The following is a 21447-nucleotide window of genomic DNA, read 5'->3' as shown; positions in this document are numbered from 1 at the left end:
TTTCAAGCACAAACTCAATACAAAGGCTGTTAACTGTGAGTGGACGACCCAATTAAGCATTACACTTGTTTCCAATAGGGTCCACCATGTTCAAATCATCAAAAACATTTAGAGACGTACAAATAGACACTTCTATAGACAGAACAGGAATTCATCGTCGCGTTGTCTGCGTCACGGTAGTTACGCCACTGCGCACACAGGCTTCATGTGCGGCCTAGAGGGCAACTGAGCATGTGCAACACCAGCTCTTACACCATGATGTAAGAGGTGTCCTTTGGGAAACCGGGCCAATAAGCGGTTGAAGATGGATGGATGGATCATGGATGGATTGTTATAATAAATATCTTCAGTTATGTCAGCAATGTTAAACAATATTTAATCTGCAATACTGCAATATGCTATATTTGAGTGGAAAAACTGTAGATGATTGCATAGTATTTAAAAGTGCAGATAATTATAGCTCTCCACAAATATAACACTTATTTATAGGCATGAGACTTCTAGTGATATAGATTAGATTAGATCAGATATACATTTATAGACAAGCCAGCTAGGGAGTCTACAGTAAATAAAACCCACACACAAATGCACTCACAAGTTTGTAAAAAGCAGGTTCAACAGTTAGTAACTATATAAATGTAATAACATCCTTTTATGATTTTGATACAAATTCCAAATCTGTTTAACCCTAGCTAGAACACTCAACCTGGATGATATTCACCCGGACAATTATGTTGATGTGGTTTTCATAATGTTACTGATGTCTGAGAGATGGGTGTCCTTAGGTGTCCTTAGGTAGCTTCATGATGCTCAGTGACATTTGATTGATTGATTGATTGATTTATTAACAGTACAGCAGTACATTTCAAGTACAACTCAATACAAAAACAGTTAACTGTGAGTGGACGACACCATAAAGCATTACACTTGTTTACAATAGGGCCCACCATTTTCTACCAGCACATATTTGGATTAATTTCACCTGGGATTAGGGATATAGGATTTAAAATTTTCACTGGACCATTGGATCGGGTGGACCAATACAAAGGAAAAGTATCCCAGCTCCATTCTTTTTTTAAGGAATATTTTTAATACCCACATTTTCCCCCTTTATCATAGCCATATATAGGGCCTGTGATCTATTTTTCGTTTTTTTTCTGACATTTCATGTTTAAATATTAAAGTTAAACAATGACCTACATTGGGTAAAATATACCAGGGTTTAGTGATGGTGTAACAAAAGTTGGGTTTAATGTTCTACAGTTAGGCCTATATGATTTATATTTCATAGGCTATATTTAAAACAAGAAATTAGCAATACATTTTGTGAATGTATTTTATTATGTAGATTTTCTTTACATTCAATTGATTGATTGATTGATTGATTGATTGAAGTATTTATTGACAGTTTGCAGAATTACAGTACATTTCAAGTACAACTCAATACAAAGACTGTTAACTGTGAGTGGACGACACCATAAACTAAAGCATTACACTAGTATGTTTACAATAGGCCCCACCATTTTCAATTCATCAATGTTAGTATCCACGATAAATATATAAAACTATATTTATTTATTTAATTTTACTTTTTTATTTGTTTGTGGAGAGTCGTTTAGACCTATAGGCCTACTGTATAATTGTATAAGTACCAAACCAAACACATATTTGTGAATACATGCAATACTCAATTCCTTAATTTTGAAACTGGTCTAATTACTGCCACCATCTGGCGAAGTCAGGTTAAGTCTCACAATGTGTACCTGTTCTGTCAGAAGACGTTGAGGGGTTATTTCACCCTCCTGCCACAAAGCACAGCCAGCCCAGTCTAATTAATTTGATTCAGGTCAGGTGTGCACTCGTCTCAGGCAGCTTAAATCAGCCTTCACCTCCACCACAGGCATTGTTGCTCACTCACTGCTGTGTGAGTGTATGTAGCAGGCAGCAGTAGAGACAACTGATTCTGTATCCCTCAGTCATGGCTCTCTCTCGGATTCAAACGTGGATTCTGTTTGCCTGTTTAACCTGGATTTGTGTCAGTCAAGCAGCAGCAGGACCGTAAGTAGGCTATAGAGCTCCACTCCACAGCTCATTTGAATGTCTTGTTGGGTTGGATGATATTTAGTTCTTGAAAGTTGGAAGAGTACATTTTAGTTTACAGTTTAGGCTTTTAGCAAATTTATACAATGTATGTATAAACATTTCCATGATTTTTTATAGGCAATACATGGTGACCATTCCTGCAGTAATCGAGGCCGGCTCTGAGACCATGTTCTGCGTGGCTTTTATGCAGCCCAACGAAAATCTCACCATCACCATCTTTCTAGTTTACCTTAACTCGAACGAAACTATCTTCCAGAAGACTACAGACAAACCATTCCACCACCGTGGACTATTCCAGGTCACCTCTGGCACAGAATAAAATTGATTTCACTTGGTTTTGTTGTTCCCATTTCAACATAATGCTAACATTTCCTGTATCCACCACAGGCTCGTCCAGTGAAGAATGAACTGGTGCTGAGTCTTGAGGTGGTGTTGCAAGGACAAACGGATATAACCATATCTAGAGAAGTCAGGAAAATCATGTTCAAATCCTACAAACCCATGACCTTCATCCAAACGGATAAACCAATCTACCTCCCTGGACAAACGGGTAAATGCTGTCTCATCAATATGAGATTTAACTAAATTTGAAAATGAAGTTGAGTAAGTGTTTCATAAACAACTAAGTTGTAAAAAGGAATGTTGACAGCACTCCCAGTTTAGCATTTATCCATGCTATTATTCAATCAATTCCTCTTGTAGATAATTTTATCAAATGTCATTTATTGCAGTGAAATTCAGAATCTTCACCATGAATACCACGTTCACGCCTATCAATAAGTTGGTGAGTGGTTGCTATACTTGTATCACATCAGTGTGTGTGGTTTTAAAAATGGACAAATGTGTATTAAAACGATCTACTCACAGGGGGGAAGAAAATGAAAATGCCATCTTGTCTCTGTCCTGTCTATTAAGCTAATGTGGATATGAATATACTGTACGACTACAGTATATCCATGTTCAGAGTGTTTGATAATGAGACTGATGCAGATGACAGTTTCCTGTTTAACAAAATTTAATTTTTTCTATCTTTCAGTACAAGATGGTAGAGCTTGAGGTAAGACTAACTGCATTTGACATATAACGACATGCACCGCATATATTACCAAATCAGATGTCGTACAACTACAGATAAGCTATACCAGTAGAAAACACAACATATATTTTTGTTTGTGATGATATGGTTGTCTGTTGCCTCTTCTCTCCACAATTCACGTTTGATCAGGATGCTCATGGTAACCGCATTGGACAGTGGGTGAACCAAATGTCTAATAAGAGCATTGTGGAGCATTCTTACCCATTGAACCCTGAGGCCCACGAAGGACCCTACAGAGTTATTGTTCATGTTGACGACATGGAACTGGATCATTATTTCAAGGTGGAGAAATACGGTAAGTTAATTTGGAAGAAATGTATGTATTCATAATGGGCAAAGCTATGTAAGCCTACGATTATGTTTTGAACAATGTGCAGGAAGACTAGGCCTACGGTAAGTAAACGCCTCACAAAATTTGGAAACTTTGGTCATTTTGTTCCTTTTAATAATACCAATTGGTATTGTATTTTGTAGCGTTGATTAGCCACCTTTAAAACGAGGCATTTGTGGAATGAGCAACACGGCTAAATGTTTACCCACACATTTAGCAGTGTTGCTCATACTACGAATGTGGAGTGCCACTGACTGCCTCTAATGTTTTTGGCCAAAATGGCAAATGGTTGTTATTCACCCTTGTAATAAGGGAAAACAACTCATATTTACACTCTGTGTTCAAGAACTCTGTAGTGTCTGGAAGATTTACAGACACCACAGCTTGGCACCTCCTCCTCATGCTAGTCACCAACCTAGCCTCATTTAGATGTGGGATGGCATCCCATTCCTGACCCGAACCAGGATTTGTTGCGAGTCAGCCAACCACATGCTTATGTTGGTCTACGCACTACACTACAGCATGCCTGATCCGACAAGTGTTCACTTGGGTCGAGGTCTGGACTCGTTTTATTTAGCAGTGTTGCTCATTCCATGAATGTCTGGTCCTTACAAGCTGTACCTCATTGAAAAGGTGACTAATCAATGATAAAAATATATAAAATACAATACCAATTTGTCTTAAAGGGGAGAAATAATCTACCCAAAGTTAAAGTTTCCGAACTTTTTGTGAAGAGTTTATTTCAAGAATCCAAAATGGACATTTCTATTTGTATATTATGAAGAAGTGTCACCCATCATCTAAACATTAAGCATGTATATGAAAATGTCTCTTGTGGGGCATCCATTTACTTTCATGTCATGACGATAAACGTGCAACAATTGTCCCCAGTTTTGCCAAGATTTGATGTCAAATTGGAAGCGGATGACAAGCTGAGCATTGAACAAGAAGAATTTACAGCTAAAGTTTGTGCAACGTAAGTATGATGCATCAACTTTTGGCTTGTATGTTCCTGTGGTCTTTGTCTACACTTCAAACAGGAAGGTAGGAGCGCACACCAGTAGTGGGGAGGTGCTGACCGCAGGAGATAACTATGACTGAGAAAGGAGAGAGGCCGCACAGCTCGTAGTCACAATGCCATCAATCTTTTTATTTTTCCAATGTTTCGGCAACAAGTTGCCTTCTTCAGGGAACCCTGAAGAAGGCAACTTGTTTCTCAGTCTTTGTCTACACTTAACACATTGTGGTTTCCCACAGAAAATAAACATGTCATTTAAACTTTATAATTTACAAGCAAGCCTACTTTCCTGCATGGAAAAAAAACGCCTTTAAATGCTTTGAAATATACATACATTTTGTTTTTTTTGCAGTTGAAATGCATACATTTTCTGCTATGGGTGACTACCTTTTAGAGATTAGTTTTTACTCTCTTCATCAGGTACACCTATGGACAGCCTGTGCCTGGTATGATAGAAGTGGAGCTCTGCCGACCACTTGATCGATATAGTCTTCCTGTTCCTGGCATGACTGTGCCCTGTCATAAAGAGAGTAAACGGGTAACATGATCTATTATAATATATATTATTTGCAGTGAAAATGAAATGAGAATTTTGCAACGCTGGTACTAGAGTAAAGGCAATTGTTTTCTCAGTTGCCACTGACTGACTTCGGTCATTTGGATTACATATAAGTCGGCATGGCTTCCTTGGAAGAATGTTACGCAGCTACACCCCCAACAATTGCAAACTTGTAGATGGCATATGTTTAGTAGCATTTTAAATTGGTCAAACTAACAATAGAAAACTTACTGGTGACTTGTGACTAGCTGTAGCCTTCATTCAATGCCATTTTGATTATGCTTGCACCTCACATCTCAACGTCATTAAAAACTAAGGTTCAGACCTCCCAAAACAAACTGCAACTACTTCCATTGACCCACCCAATTCCGACACACTTTGCTAGTTTGAGATGGCTCAGGGTAGAAGACGGGGTTAAGCAAATATCAATGAGATTGTATTTGAAGATGGCCAAAGAAACGGTGACCTCAATCCCCTCATACTTAGACTATTGTGTTATCCTTTATAGCCTTAATGTCTTGCACTAAAGTATTCAATCAATGATCACGGATATTTCATAAAAGCAACGGTTAAACTATATATTCAATACAAGGTTTGGCTATGGCTACCAAAACATTTGTACTAAATGTCTATGAACACTGTTTCACAAATTGCAGATTAGGTCTTGGCCAACGCTTTGCCTGGCTTTGGCTTTTGCTTTGCCTTAATCCATTATGTTATGTGCCTCTAAATGCCCTCATCAAATGTATGCCAATCTATAACCATTGGCTTCTGAGGTAGTCTATCTGGTGCACAAGAGGAGAATAGAAGGGGAGAATTTCAGTCCTCTCAATTATGTTTAAATCACACATTATGTATTTTCTTTTCCTCTTGTACAGACGTGTGGGGGGGGCTGTGCGACTTTCACTTTCAATATGTCAACTTTCACCACACCTGCCCAAAAGTATCTTGATGATAAACTGCAACTCAATGCAAAAGTAGAGGAAGATGGAACAGGCAAGTCTTCACACTGTTGGAACCATTTCATTCAAAAATGAAGCCATGAGCTTAGTAGCTCATCAATGTTTCTAACACTGAAATGACATGGGGTTTTCTCCACAGGTATTGCACTGTCTGCACAAGAAAAAGTGATCTCTCTAGCTTATTGTATTGGATATCTTTCCTTTATTGAAACACCCATGGTGTATAAGGACCAATCGGTGATTGAAGGAAAAGTAAGTCCAAATGCTTCCTAGTACAGTTGTGCACATTTGGCCATTATTGTTATGCACTCTGTATAATAATTTTATTTCCAACAGGTCAAAGCACGTTCCTTGAATCACGCACCCGTTCCTGACATGACGGTGTACCTGTTTAAGGGTCAAATGCGGTCAACGGCGCATAAGATATTGACTGTCAAGACTGACAGCAACGGTGAGGCCAGTTTCTCATTCAACACGACAGACTCCAAAGCAGACGCAGGACAGGACATCTTTCTCACAGTAAGTCAGCCTTGGTTATGCAATTTCCTGCACGAGAAGGTTTATACCAAATCTATGAAAATGGCAGCTCTAACGTTATGCGTGTCGGATCATAGGGAACGAGGGTTCCAAAATGTTGCTGACGCATCACCGGAAGTCTAAAAAGGGAACGTATACAAAATAAAATTCGACTGAGGGACTGCCATTGGATTTTTTGGAGTTTTTCATGCCATATGAAAGCAGGGAATCATAGCTTCAAATTGACATTGGTTGTTCAGTTTTGGAGATATGGCTAGAGTGATTGTCTTGCAGAAAACGGCGAGTTGAGAAAACTGACTTGACAGGTTCACTTCTGTGGTCGCTAACATTACACCTAGCTACATGTTTAAGCATTTATTTCATATTTATATGTCGATTTCAGCTCTGACACTTATTTCAGACATGCTCTAGTATGTGAAGAGTCTGCCTGTGCTATTAACTCATTTTGGAAAAGCTGTTCTCTGCTGAAAAGCTGGAATTTGTCTCAGTCAAATCTGGTCACATTTTCTGGTTGACTGACTTCATTTAACCTCTCTCATCAAGGCTAGTGCGACACCAGAGTTGCAGTACCATATGTACAGAGTGACACACTATACGGAAGGGGAACATCGACTGTCCCTGGTCCAGGAAGCCACCGTTGACCCCAAGACCGTGAGCTCACTGGAGGTGAAGAGGACCTGGAACCCACTGGTCTGCAATGGAGAAAACAACATCACCGTCCACTACACTGTAGTTGGAGAGACTGCAGGCCCCGTGCACCTGATGTACCTGGTGAGTAGTACCACACTGCTTGGCTGCGCACGCCAGTGAACTCTATAGTCTGCGCGTATCATCATCAAACCAGGAAGTTATGCAGGACCGCCTACGGAGTTGCAAAAAACTACTTTCTGGCCTTGACAGCCCATACATCCACACAGAAAAGTCATATCTGCATTAAACAATGTTAAACTAACTTTGCCTGTTGATTTGCCACTCTATGTGCCATTCACTTTAAGCATGCGCATACTCTCTATTGGAATAAAGTTTACTGGAGACATTGGGGGAAACCTGGGACTACAGTGTCTGTGGGTGAGAAACCAGAACGCCTATAAAGTCCTGCAGCATACAATAAATTGAGCAGGTGTCCGGTTTCTTAGAAAATCTTCGAGGTGCATGAACTGCCGAACGGAAGTTCTTACTGTGTCATTTTGTTCTCCAGAAATAATGCACCTTTTACAGGTTGTTTACATTTCTGTTCAGCAGAGAGCTGAAATAAGAGGGAGCATCTTCCTCCCAATGAAACTCTTAATGTCTGATATAAAATGGTGGTGACATGTGTATTAGAGGCCATGTGGTTGTCTACACCCTGGCAATAGTAGAAATTCACTACTTCGATTGACTAAACTTGTATATGTAACGGTGTATATACATATATATATGACTGGAAGCATCATCGGCATCTCCATTTTGTCTCTAGATTTTATCCAGAGCAGCCATTCGTGACATAGGACTAGTACCTATTGATGTGCTGAATAGTTCAAGTAAGTCTACACAGGACGTAATTGCCGTTGTCTTTTGCTTCCTGTGTTTAATTTGAAACTGTACATTTAGTTTGAAAGCTTCAGGTTATTAAAATTCAGAAAAATAAGTAATATACCTTCATATTCGATTAAGCTATACCGCAGCTACAGTTCACTACCAATGTCCTTACCTGCTGTGTTTCCAGTCACCGACGGTGAGACCTCCTTCAAGTTGGACGTCACCCCAGTAATGGCTCCATTGCTCCAGGTGCTTGTGTACGCCGTCCTCCCCAGTGAGACGGTCATTGCTCACAGCGCAGACTTCACCACAGAGAAATGCTTCCCTAATGAGGTCAGTTTAAGTTTGGCCAATGTTCATGTGATCTCAAGGGAACTGGGTAACATAGTCTGGTCACTGTGGAGGATGTGGAGTCGGAAGACCCTTCAAATGTGAGTGAGGCTAACCTGGGGCTTGACACATTGCACGTGTCAAGGTCTGCATTCATGGTGCTTGTTTTGTTTACAATCCAGGTTTCTCTGGAGTTCTCTCCATCCACGGCGATCCCCGGAGAGAAGAATACACTGCAGGTGTCGGCCACGGCAGGCTCGCTGTGTGGCGTCAGTGCCATCGACAAGAGTGTTCACATCAAGGAGCCAGGGAAGCGGCTGGATGCAGACAAGGTGAGACTTTCTTATTCCCTGACATAATCATTTATGGCCTATAATTTGTTTCTGATACAGTACCTCAGTTTATATACTGAAACTGCCATGGTGTTTGTATCTAGTCTTTCCCTACTCTCAATTTATGCTATGCGTACAGTAGTAGAGGGTACCCAGAACTGTGTCTGGTCAATATGGCAAAGCATGCGTGCGCGTGTATGTGTGTGTGTGTGTGTCTTTAACCTTTGATTTTAAAATGAGTCATTTTTCAAATCGAAGGTTAGTCTGTCCTCGTATATTGAATGAGCCACGCTTAACGTTTACAGCCGATTGAAACAGTCAGCACACTGCACTGCTGAACACCATGGCGGTTTCTTCAGCGCAAACGAAAGCCACCGGAATTTAGAACTGTGTGGAGCACGTCTGTGGGCGACTGTGCTGTCACTGCAACAGAGCGCACTCTTGACTGTCTGTGACTGAGACCTCCACTCCGGACGCTGTCCTGGCAAATGGGGGAGATGACACTCGGCTAATTTCAATGCCACAGTCGGGACTTGCATGAGCATCGTACTGGGTCCAGTCATTTTGAATTTTCCTTGGGGCTGTTCGGACCGGTCCACGTTATCCACAGGTCCGTTTTGGACCTCGTTTGTTTACCCCTACCACCCTGTATTTTACAAAAGACACAGGTAATTTTGACAACTGCTTTTCAAAACCTCTTTTCTTTTGAACAGATATTTGACCGGTTGCCAGTCAAGACGGCAAACTATATTCCGTATGAACTTGACGATGGTGTGGCTGTACAATGTTTGCCTGTGAGACAAAAAAGAAGTGTCTACCCTCGTGATGAAAGAAAGGATGCGTTCACAGTGTTTATGGTATCTCTTTGCAATATCATCTAACCTTTTCAATATGTACAACATTTATATTTCTAAAGGATAATGTGTATATAACTTTTTTCACTATCTGTTGAGGGATGCACTCCCAATTTACTGGGCTATTTTTAATGTTTTCTCTAGGACCTGGGACTGAAGATGGCAACAAATTTGGCTATCAAAGCACCGTCCTGCGTCCTCTTCAAGGGAAGAGAGTACCACAAACAAGAAGTCCCAAGTAAATTTAACAAGATGACATAAGTTGATTTCAGTGTGTTTGTGGCATTCATGACTATAGTTTTGGTTTGTCTTTCATCAGTGCCCATGTGGAGGGGATTGGGGCCAGTAGCCTTAGCTAGTGTTGGTCCAGGATCTTCCATACAGACGATCCGCACCTTCTTCCCAGAGACATGGATATGGGACCTGGTGGCGGTGGGGTGAGTGCACAGAGCTACAACACAAGCGTTGAACATCCTATTCTTTGAAGTGTGTCTTGAACTACTCAAATTCCATTTCAAAGCTTTATGAGGTTGGTGTCTTTACAATTCTACAAACGTTGTATGTTTTAGCTAAATTACCACAGCCAGCAGGTTCTCTTTTTTGGGGGGGAGGTTGAAAGAATATCATAAGCAAAAAGAACTGAACCGGTTCCCATTGGGAACCAACCGGTGGAAAATAACTGAACCAGAACTGAACCGGTTCCCATTGGGAACCAACCGGTGGAAAAGGGGCCTTTGTGTAATCATGAGAAACTTGTCCAAGTACATACTGGCTAATGAGAACAAGTTCTGATTGATGTCCAATAGTTTAATATTCTCCTGTCTGTCCTTCTATCCAGGACCTCGGGAAAAGCGGACGTGTCCCTCACTGTCCCAGACACCATCACCACATGGGAGACGGAGGCTTTCTGCTTGTCCTCGAGCGGCTTCGGTCTCGCTCCTCCCAAGGAGCTCAAAGCCTTCCAGCCCTTCTTCCTGGAGCTCAGCCTGCCTTACTCCATCGTCAGGGGAGAGAGATTTGTTCTGAAGGCTACCGTCTTCAACTATCTGTCCAGCTGCATCATGGTACTTTATACAGGTTTCAGAATGTACCAAAAGTTACAAATGTATTTGCAATAGACACTTTAGCGTTTAGACTATACAATGTATAACTATAAAGTGTGTTCACACTGTAGGCCAGGTATTATGTTTAAATATTTACAATGGTCATTGGTGGCTAACTCGGGCTGAAACATTGCCCAAAATTAAGTCAAAGTTATACTGGAATAAGTCATACTGTAGAGATCATATGAACATTATAGGTAGGCCAGATGGCCAAGATCTGTAAGATGCTACACCGTAGTTGGAGCCCTGGCTTGTTTTTATTATATTTTAATGGAATAAAAGTACGGTTCAATCATCTCACTTCACATTGTTTTTTTTCCATCAGGTGAGTGTGACTCCCAGCCCCTCATCAAATTACACTCTCACAGCCATCACTGATGAAGAATACTCCTGTGTCTGTGCCAACGAACGCAAGACCTTCAACTGGAATATGGATGTCTCTGTCTTAGGTGAGACCTGATCTCTACCGGGTGCAGTACTTAGTTTAGACAGTTTTTGCTGGTTAGACCAGTCATTAGTCCTACAACTAAAACTCAACCCTCTCAAACCCTCACCCTAAACCTAACCTCCCACGGGGCAGCACACTTAAACCTAACCTTAACCCATGTCTAACCAATGACTAGTCTAAACTAAGTATGCACCTCTACCACAGTTTAAATCATCAATAACATGCAATAAAATTGTACCAACGCTCATGGAAATGCCTTTGGCTTCCCTATATGGGACAAGTTATGACACATAATCAAACGGCACATTGCCCACGGAGGGCAGCTTCCACAACTTCCAGTCCATTATCAAGAGAACCTTCTGTTATCAGAGATGGTTGACGTGTCATTGCTGATGTACGTTTCCAGGTGTTGTTAATGTGACTGTGACTGCTGAGGCAGTGGCGTCCAATGTACCGTGTAACAACGAGACGGTCAGTGTACCCGAGAGAGGTCGCGTTGATGTCATCACCCGCTCTCTGATAATCAAGGTAGAGTTTTGTCTGTCTCCCTAACAAGTTGTAATGGTTCTAAGATTTGAAACCCACAATCTATAGTTATTTGTTTATAAATGATTTCCAAAGAGTCCATGTAATCTGGTGTGCCCTCTGCTCCAAATAACTTAATCAAATTAATTGGATAACTACTTTTCTAAATTCACTTTAGTTATTGGCCCCACTAGGGGTGTCTGGCCAGTCAGTCCAGCACTTTTGAAAGTGCAATTTGCTTTACTCGATGTACATTTGGCTTGAATTGTCTGCCTTAATTTCTCCCTTTTCAGGCAGAAGGAACGGAAGTAAGTCAGATCTACAACTGGTTGTGGTCTCCTATAGGTGAGTGTACATGGAGGACCGGCAGAACTAACACGGGGGTGGATGGTTTCAGGGCAAAGATATATATATATATTTTTTTTTAATACTTGATGCTAAGGACGTGCATACACATCCTCACTTAAAACCGTGGGGTGTCTCAGATGTGTATAAACGTCTTTAGGTCCTTTTTTAATGATAAAACGGGACCACTGTAATCCATTTTGACAGTGGCCGTTGCTACCGTAGGCTTGCTCAGAGCTCCCGGACATTTTGCGTGCGTCTGCAGCCATTCACTTGTTTACGGTCAGACAACTTGCTATTCTCTCTAAATCTACGGTGCTCTGCATGATTTGGATCAGAACACCGATGTCTGTCCTAATTTCTGCCTTACCAGGCAAGTAATATTAACACTTTTTTTTTTTTTTTGCCTTTTTTTTTTTATAGAGGGATAGGTATACAGTAGGCTAATGGGGAGAGAGATATTTGACACGCAGTAAAGGCCGTTGGGATGGGAGTCAAACCTGCGGCACACTGCCAGACTGCATTACCAGCCAAGGTGCCCAGATGGCTATGCCAGCCGCCCGGGCCAATATTAACGCTTCTAAAGTGATCAGACTTATTAGTGTGACCTAGTGATGAAACATTTCACGATCTGGTTTAGGGGGGGGGGGGCAAGATTCCCTGGCAAAAGTAAACTACTGTTTTTCTAACGTACCTTGTTCCTGTTGAATATAGTGACACCATGGCACCGTTCTAGTACTTGACATATGCTGGATCGTCAGTTAAACAATTAAACCCTGGTATCCCGGCATCTCATTTTTGGGCATGCCATTATAGGCAAAATTGAATTTTTGCTGTTGCAATTTTTCAAAGGTATAGAATCCTGCAGCACAACGAGCTGTTTTGTTTTTTTAGGGGGTGGTTCAGTGGTTGACACCGGGACCTAATATAACTATTCCTGTTTCCAGAGTTTGTGACTGAGGTGATTGTTTAATTTATGTTACTCGAGTTCATGTGGTGTTCAAGTTAACCTTTTTCCTCTGTCTTGGCGTTTTAGACGAGTCTCTGACGGAGAACTTCCAGCTACAACTCCCTGATAATGTGATTACGGGATCTGCCAGGTGTTCTATATCCGTCCTGGGTAAGGATGCCTGTTTTTGGTTTTTTTACTCCATTTCAAGGTTTTCTGTTTATGATACGTAGCTTGTGGAGTCAGTTCAGTCAGATATACTCGAGCGGCTTCATGCTATGCTCAAGGGTCATACATACTGTACGTACTGGAGGGTTTAACCCATTTAGGCCTGACCTCGAAATGAGAAAAAAATCTTCTAAATCCTCCATTTTTCTGAAATAAATATTTTCACGATTTTTCAAAAATAGCAGACCTACAAGCTCGAGCGCGCCACTCAGTGGCGTGCTATGAGCTTGTAGATCTGCTATTTTTCAACAGCTAAATTGTAACTGTTTAAAACATCAAAAGGGGTTCCCGCCCAAAATGGCTTAATATGCTGCCTTCCTTCTGCATATGGTTCCTGGTTGTTATGCACTGTTTGCTCCCACCGCCAATAACCTGTTATTTCTGTTCCGCATGGAGGGTTGTTGTATATCTATCTCCCTGCTCTTAATGATGGTGTTTAATTGTGCCGAGCAGGGAGAAAATGTAGCAGAGCCGAACACCAAGATAAAATATTATATGCACACGTTTTCCTGATTCTATAACCAGTAAGACCCCTAAGGGTCGCGTGCACACATCGCCTCGTTGACGGCAGACTGCTGGGCTGGCGCTTTGATATGGGGGGGTCAGATGAACGGAATGAATGCTGTACTGGCCATATAAGGAGCAGGTCTTGAGTGTACAGCGTTTGATGCCAGATCAATTACAATTTAGCACACTCTCTTAATCCAGAGCGACTCGTTCCATTCAACATATGGAATGTCGGAACAGGTCTGCTCAATATATGGAGATTTAAGGGTGGTAGCGGGACATTCTCTTGAGTGGTTTGATGAAGGCCGGGCCATAACCTCACATTTTCTCTGGTACATCATCTTGTTTCCATAGGTGATTGAACATTTTAAAATATGAATAACTTATACATACGGCCCGTAGTTTACAAAATATTTTGAGACTGATAGGCCAACATTGCTGTCCTTGGAGCCCCTTTTGCTGTTAGTTTCAGTCTATTAATCTCTTTGACGACAGGCCTTGGCCTGGGCCGTGCCATGAAGAACCTGGATGGACTGCTGAGGATGCCGTATGGATGTGGGGAACAGAATATGGCACTCTTAGCTCCCAACGTCTACATCCTGCAATACCTGGAGTACACGAACCAGCTGACGGAGGCCATCACAAAGAAGGCCATGCCCTTCCTGGTCGGCGGTGAGTCAAGTGTCGCTTGCTGCTGGCCCTTTAAACATTTAATAAATCAAGACAATCCAGACATGGAGTGTCGTCCTCCCAAACGCACCTTTACTTCACCCACTGTATTTTTCATGTCTTTATAATAATGAATAATCTAAACGCAGGCTTCCAGAGACAACTAAACTTCAAGCACAAAAATGGTGCCTACAGCTCGTTTGTAAATGGTGAAGAGAACACTTGGTGAGAATATTATTAAATGTGTATAACAAATACTACAGTATAATTTAGTTTGAGGTATGGGATATAATCCTTCAACCCTCAACTGATGTCTTGATAACACACAAGTGTGTAAATATCTTTGTCCAGGTTGACTGCATTTGTCCTGAGAACTTTGGTCCAAGCGAAGTCTTTCTACAACTCCCTCGACCAGTTGAACATACAGTCGACCATAGAACAAGCGAAGACCTGGCTGGATAGTAAACGCAAACCCGATGGCTGTTTTGAACAATCTGGAAAACTCTTAAACAACAGAATGAAGGTATAGAGAGGATCAATTGGAGTCGGGTACACACTCGGTAAAGAAGTCTATCATGTTAATGTTTCTAAAATGTATTTTAGAGTAAAACTCTAAAATATATTTTAGAAACATAAATGGAGATTGTAACATGTTTGTATTATTGCTCCCCTTTGCAGGGTGGAGTGTCGGATGAAGTGACTCTCAGTGCTTACATCACTGCTACATTCCTAGAGATGAATTTGCCTTCAGTGAGTACTTTTTCAATAAGCTTTTTTTTTTTTTTTGTAGAGGGATGGAATCACAGTAGGCTGAGGGGGGTGTGTGACATGCAGTAAAGGCCGTCGGGATCGAGAGTTGAACATGTGCACACTGCCGGACTGGATTATTACTGGATTATTTATTCTAATATGGATTTGAACCTAATGATGCCGCAGATATTGTAGTTCTGACACTGAATAATAGGCCATTTACAAATTAAGAAGTCATGCATCTTAATTTCTAACTTGACATTATTGTCAACGAGACATTTGACTACGTTTGACTATTGTAGTCCGTGTCGAGGTAATTGTCCTGAGAACCATGAAGCTTATGGTTTTGATGCCATAAGATTCAGAGAATGCTGTGGTGCTATTATTCAAATGAAGCACATTTACCTGGAGAAGGCTAGCTTATGTCACTTCTGAATGTAAGGCCTACTTGTGTGTCTCTCTGTAGGAACATGTGGGGAGTCTGTCTTGCCTGAAGGATGCCATCAATGTGTCCATGACTACCAACACCTACACTACAGCTCTGCTGGCCTATGTCTTCTCTCTGGCGGGAGACACGACTGCAAGCTCAATGCTCCTAAAACACCTGGACACGATTGCATTGACAGATGGTGCGACAGAAACCATTTAGATAACGTAAAATTAGATAAGATTGTTAAGATATGATCAAACTGTATTTACTTGAGACTAAAATTAGCATAAAGCATTACTGCTGTGTGTGTGTGTGTGTGTGTGTGTGTGTGTGTGTGTAGAGGTTATGCGGGAATGCCTACAGAGTGACAAAAAATACTTTCTGATCATGACGGCCCATAATGTACATCCAAACATTAAACTCTGCCACTCGATTTGCCACTCACTTCATGCATGCGCATACCCTCTATTGTGCATTTACCAGTAAAGTTGATAGTTTTCTTTTTTTTTTGTGTGTCTGGGTGCTTCCCCAGGAGGTTTACTGCATTGGTGTCAGACCTCCGACGACACTTCGGCCTCTCTGTCCGTAGAGATCAGCTCCTACGTGTTTCTGGCCAAGCTTGCCAGCCCTAATCCTAGCGCTGCAGACCTGGGTTATGCTGCTCGCATCGGGAGGTGGTTGGCCCGCCAGCAGAACTCCTACGGTGGCTTCTCCTCCACACAGGTTCAGCTCAAATCTTGCTACCAGATGAAATGATGCCTACTGTACGTACACGCCTTGTTGCACTGTTTGCCCCCGTCTTAAGTTTCAGCTGTCCCTGTATGCCGTGGTTAAACTTCTCAACGGTATTGCCATTGAATGATTTCAATGGACGTGGGTGGAGTGGTCGCTCGTTCTAAATAGTTGATCTTTCTTGTGCTCTAATCCAGTGGTTCCCCAAGTGTGGTCAGGGGACCCCTAGGGGTCCTTGAGGGAGTTCCAGGGGGTCCCCAGCTAAATTGTAAACATCGACTCACTGGCCTTGGAACGTCTCGGGATCCCCCAGGAGGAAGTCACTAAATGTTGCTCTGGAGAGGGAAGTCTGGTGGAGCTGTTGCCCCCGCGACCCGACTACGGATAAGCGGTTGAAGATGGATGAACTTTGTTCAAATTATTTGAAATATAAAATGGTTCATTCATTGTTAATCTGTGGTAACTGAACTGAGCTAGGTGGTGTGATATTGCACTGATCAGCTTCTTGCATAATGTAGACTTCCTCCTGTGCCTCCCTCTTCCCCACTGCTGTTAGTCGGTAAACACAGATGCTGCATTCAGATGGTGAAGATGTGGTGAAATTCAAACGTAGAAGTAGGCTTGTAGAGCACAGTAAGATCAATCCCACGGTTCACACGGCCTGTCTGGTGATTTACATCAGAACAGCACTGTTCAGCTGGTCAACAAGCCCTGTACGTGGCAGACTGATTTCAGAGGTGGTTTGTGTGCTTTGTAGGACACGATAGTGGCTATTCAGGCCGCGGCTCGCTTCCTCGATCTGATCTTCAAAGGGTACCCCGTTTACCCCCATTTACTCCAACCTGAGGCCTCCAGCACTCTGACGGTCAAATCCTCCAGCGGTGAAGAGATCTTCAATGTGAATAACGCCAACCAACTGCTCTACCAGGAGAGGGCGCTGCACATTGTGAGCGGAGTGTACGGCCTGGAGATCAAAGGCACTGCATTGGTCACAGCGCAGGTCAGCTCACCATCTATAAAGTTATTAACCGTCCTATACATAATTACAAATGGCCTAAAAATAAGCCATGTAGAATAAGCCATTTACTCTTCATGACTGTAGAAATGAAATTCCTCTTCCGTTTCCTCAGATATCTCTTAACTACAACATCCCGACACCAGTTGAGGAAAGCAGTTTGTCCATCAAGGTCACACCTGAGGCCGACTGCAGCAGCAACTCTCTGACACGGACAATGACTCTGAAACTACACAGCCTGTAAGGATCACCTGTAGAGACGGAACCACAACCATGTCAAGTATACATTACGTTAAATGTAACCATTATAGAGAGTCGCAGTCCCGCCCCCTCGAGAGACCCGGAAAAGAAATCCCCCGTTCATTTTCCTCGTAGACTTTTCAGAAAGTATTTATTTAAAGACGTTTACGCCGTGGACAAAGCCAACTCTTGTCGTGACAAATCATGACGATAAACACAATGTTTTGGGCCAAACAAAGAAAACGGCAGGTTGCAACACTTTTTGTAGTTTTTCTTCTTTGTAATTATGCGTTTAATTTGCGACGCTCTATTGACGACAAAGAAATCCCCACTAATTATGAGAATTATGAACAAATTAATAGGCAATATTATTGTATATTCAAACATCCAAAAGCTTCCCAAAACCTCCCCCCAAAATACTTGAATTAGAAATGATGTTTTAACATGTTCTACCCACACAGATATACTGGAAATGAAACCACTACAAACATGGTGTTGGTTGATGTAGCGATGCTTTCTGGATTCATCCCACACCCAGAGTCCTTGAAAAAGGTGAGTCATTCTAAACATGTTTGACTTGGTGAGAACTTTTCATTTGTAGATGTTAACATTCCAACACATGGGTAAAATATGATGACCAATACAGAGGTAATGGATGATAACCAGTTTAATTATGGTTTCTTCACAGCTGAAAAAGGCTCTGCTGGTGGATCTTCTAGAGCAAAAGGATGACCACGTCATTCTGTATCTAACAGAGGTGAGAGTGTGTGGGGGGAGGTAGGATAAGTAAGGGATAATGTCTGCCTATAGGTGGTCACATTGTAGGGAGATAATTTACTGACAGGGAGTTTATAACCACCGACGTGAAGCGTCACCCTGAAGGTGAATTATATCCCTACAATGACCACCAGACATTATTACACTTATTACACGGCTACTTAATGAATTGACCCCAAAACAGAACGAGGTATTTCCTAACTTGCGGTAATGAAAGTATTCCAAGTGTTGCGCTGGCCGGCGTCTGCCCAGCTGCAAACGAGGAAGTGAGTTGATCAATCCATTTCCGGGTACTGCATCGCAACATTTTTTTTAGAGCAATGTTTAGCTGTAAATGGCTGTGTTGGAAACGGCAGTAAATCAGTGGGGTGCAGCAGGTGCTCCCGAGGCTTTGATTAGACATCGGTCTGTTATAGAGCGGACCGGTCATTATCAAGAAGAAATAACATACCACTGAATTCAGCGATTGACCAATCGGAATCGAGCATCCAACCAAGCCGTGTAATAAGATGGGGAAAAGCACCAGTCCTAGTGGTCCTGGTACGATAGAAAGACAAAGGAGGACTATTTGGAACCACTGGCATAACTAGTATTATGACAATATATAGGGTATGGTAAACTACATTTCTGCCAACAGTTAACACAAGGCATACCTATCAACCACACCTTGGAGCTCATACAGAATGTCCCCGTTCTGAACCTGAAACCAGCACTGGTCAAGATCTACGATTACTACCATCCAAGTGAGTACATGGTGTGACTGAGATGTAGGAGAGGTTTAACACTGTACTAGTATTCGGGGATGTGCATGCATTTTACAGTAGATTATTGATTATTTTACAGTAGGCAAATTTGACAAAACATGCACTTTGCTTTTATGTGTTCTGCATACAGTATATCAGCCATTTCCAAATTTGGGCACGGTTTGAGCCGATCTGTCGCCCTTTACTTCCATTATGAATAACTAATAATAAAACCTGTGGAAGGAGGTTTGCAGGTACTACTGTATGTTGACCTACTGGCACAAGACATTTATTTGGCGGCAGCAGATTGCAAGATTAGCTCTGGGCAAAGACACTCCTGGAGAAAATCGAATGGTTTGATTATAGTTGCATGCAGTTTATTATATCATGAGCATTGATCTAAAATGGTGATTAAGCTGTTGGTCAATCTAGGTTTGAGTTGTCCCATAATTTAAATCTGCGTTTTGAGTTGTTCCAATATCTGATTAAGGGACACCAAATGGAGGACTCTTCTGTCCTGTTGCTCTGAAGTAAACTCTCATGGTCTTGTTTTCACTCAGGTGACAACATGGAGACGGAATACAGCTATCCTTGCCAGTAACCATGCATGATGTAGCCAGCAGGTACTGACTATTTTACAAATGGGGGTCCTTGAAATTAAACGGGTTGAGAATCACTGCTAGATACATCAAAATCTTCTCTTATGGCTGGTCTATAATTGGTGTCAATTTGGGGGTCCTTGACATGAAAGTTTGGGAACCACTGCTCTACTACACTAGATGTCCCGTCCCATAAATACTGGGCAATTCTATTAACCTTTCCTCAAAATTAGCATATAGAGGGTATGCACGTGACCTCATCATACCCGGACATTATGCAGCCTACGCTTACTGGGTGGCATACTTTCTGGGTTTGATATCCCATACATCCAAACGGAACAGTCCTATCGGATTGAGTTTAATGTCGTTTAACGACATTAAACTCACTTTGCCACTCTTCACTTGATGCATGTTCATAACCTCTATTGCAGTATAGCACTGTATCGACACTGTCAAATTAGTAATGGATATGGTAGATGTATAAATGTTTGCTTATAACCCCTCTTTATTAATGAAAATGCATGATTATTTTGAATTGCTCAATGTCTTTTTCTTCTTACAGGTGGAGTACTTGAAGAGAAACGTCGTCTCAACTTCTTCAACCTATAATTGAATCATGTGTAGTTGGAAATGTATCATGGAAGATAATAAAGTGTTATCATGGAAGGTAGTGAATGAGTACCTCACTTGTACACCATTTGTACAGTAACAAGTTTGCATTAAGTTGGTCTAAATGCATGGCATATACAGTAGTTGGGATGAATAACATGATGGTTTTTAAAATTTCTGTGGCATTTCTTCAAACTGTCATGCATTTTCTCTAAACGTTAATCATACATAAACATTTAAGCTTACTGTAGAACTGCATTAGAATGGCATTTGGGCAAAATTTCTATTGTAAGTGGTACAACTTAAAGTGACAAATGCCAGCTTTTGGTTTTAGTTGGTTTACCAGGCTGGTCTTGCTGGTTGGTCAGCTTCAGCTAAGCTATATTCTGCTGGTCGACCAGCTGACTGGCTGGAATGACCAACAAAGCCAAGCTACGCTGTTACACCAGCAAGTGGCCTACAACTATGTTCCACATAGTAGCCAGAGTGTCGGGCTACTAAGTATAAAGTAACTTTGAATTGGGCATAAATCAATTTAAATATTCACATTAGTATAGGGGGTGGCACTCCCCCTTTGCTGCACCTACAGTATTGGGTTGGTAGTGAGTTATAATATATAACACGGTTCGCCCATGTGGGCCAGGAGTGGATGGTAACGGTGTAATAGCAAGGCTTTATCTGTGACAGTGCATTACTTACTGCCACCATTTGGGGCTATACTGGTGTGAAGTGGTCCTATCAAGGTATTTATTTTTTACTGCAGGGCCTTTGGCTGTTAGCCATAGGTGACTGGGTGGGGTGGCGACTGGCTACCTGGTGAAGCGAGCCATAGGTGACTGGGTGGGATTGGCTATTCTACCTGGTGAAGCGAGCTGTGTATTGATGTAATGCACCAGTCCAACATTAACAGTGGTTCTCAATCACTTCAAGGACTCCTGAAAATATGTAGTACCATGCCAGGGCCTCTCATAAGACAGACCAGCTAAAACCAGCAACCATCATAAGCTGTGTTTTGCTGAGTTTTTCCCAGCATGGATCACAGCTATGTTGCCACCACCTCATGTACTAGTCCAGCAGCCGAGGTGGGACATTTGGTATAGTCTATATTGGACTAAAATATTGGTCTATACATTCGAAT

At 41.8% G+C, this 21447-nt stretch overlaps 1 protein-coding gene across 1 annotated transcript; it reads left to right on the top strand.

The window, feature by feature from the left end:
• The first annotated feature begins 1914 nt into the window (after positions 1-1914).
• Positions 1915-20366, top strand: LOC306933056 (alpha-2-macroglobulin-like). The gene is made up of 36 exons (XM_079515049.1): positions 1915-2058; positions 2221-2401; positions 2491-2653; positions 2835-2887; positions 3140-3160; positions 3329-3494; positions 4422-4506; positions 4969-5086; positions 5986-6103; positions 6209-6321; positions 6406-6588; positions 7150-7377; positions 8063-8126; positions 8312-8457; positions 8637-8786; positions 9500-9643; positions 9785-9878; positions 9960-10077; positions 10479-10704; positions 11069-11192; positions 11598-11719; positions 12010-12061; positions 13098-13181; positions 14241-14417; positions 14564-14639; positions 14766-14937; positions 15093-15164; positions 15631-15793; positions 16127-16317; positions 17084-17326; positions 17457-17581; positions 18043-18133; positions 18270-18338; positions 18996-19101; positions 19662-19724; positions 20263-20366. The coding sequence occupies exons 1-35, from the start codon at positions 1979-1981 to the stop codon at positions 19700-19702; spliced, it is 4359 nt and encodes a 1452-aa protein (XP_079371175.1). The 5' UTR covers positions 1915-1978; the 3' UTR covers positions 19703-19724; positions 20263-20366.
• The last annotated feature ends 1081 nt before the right edge of the window (positions 20367-21447 follow it).

Source organism: Electrona antarctica (assembly GCF_951216825.1).
Source record: "Electrona antarctica genome assembly, chromosome: 11".
NCBI classification, from domain to species: Eukaryota; Metazoa; Chordata; class Actinopteri; order Myctophiformes; family Myctophidae; genus Electrona; species Electrona antarctica.
This window is presented reverse-complemented; position numbering and strand designations above follow the sequence as displayed.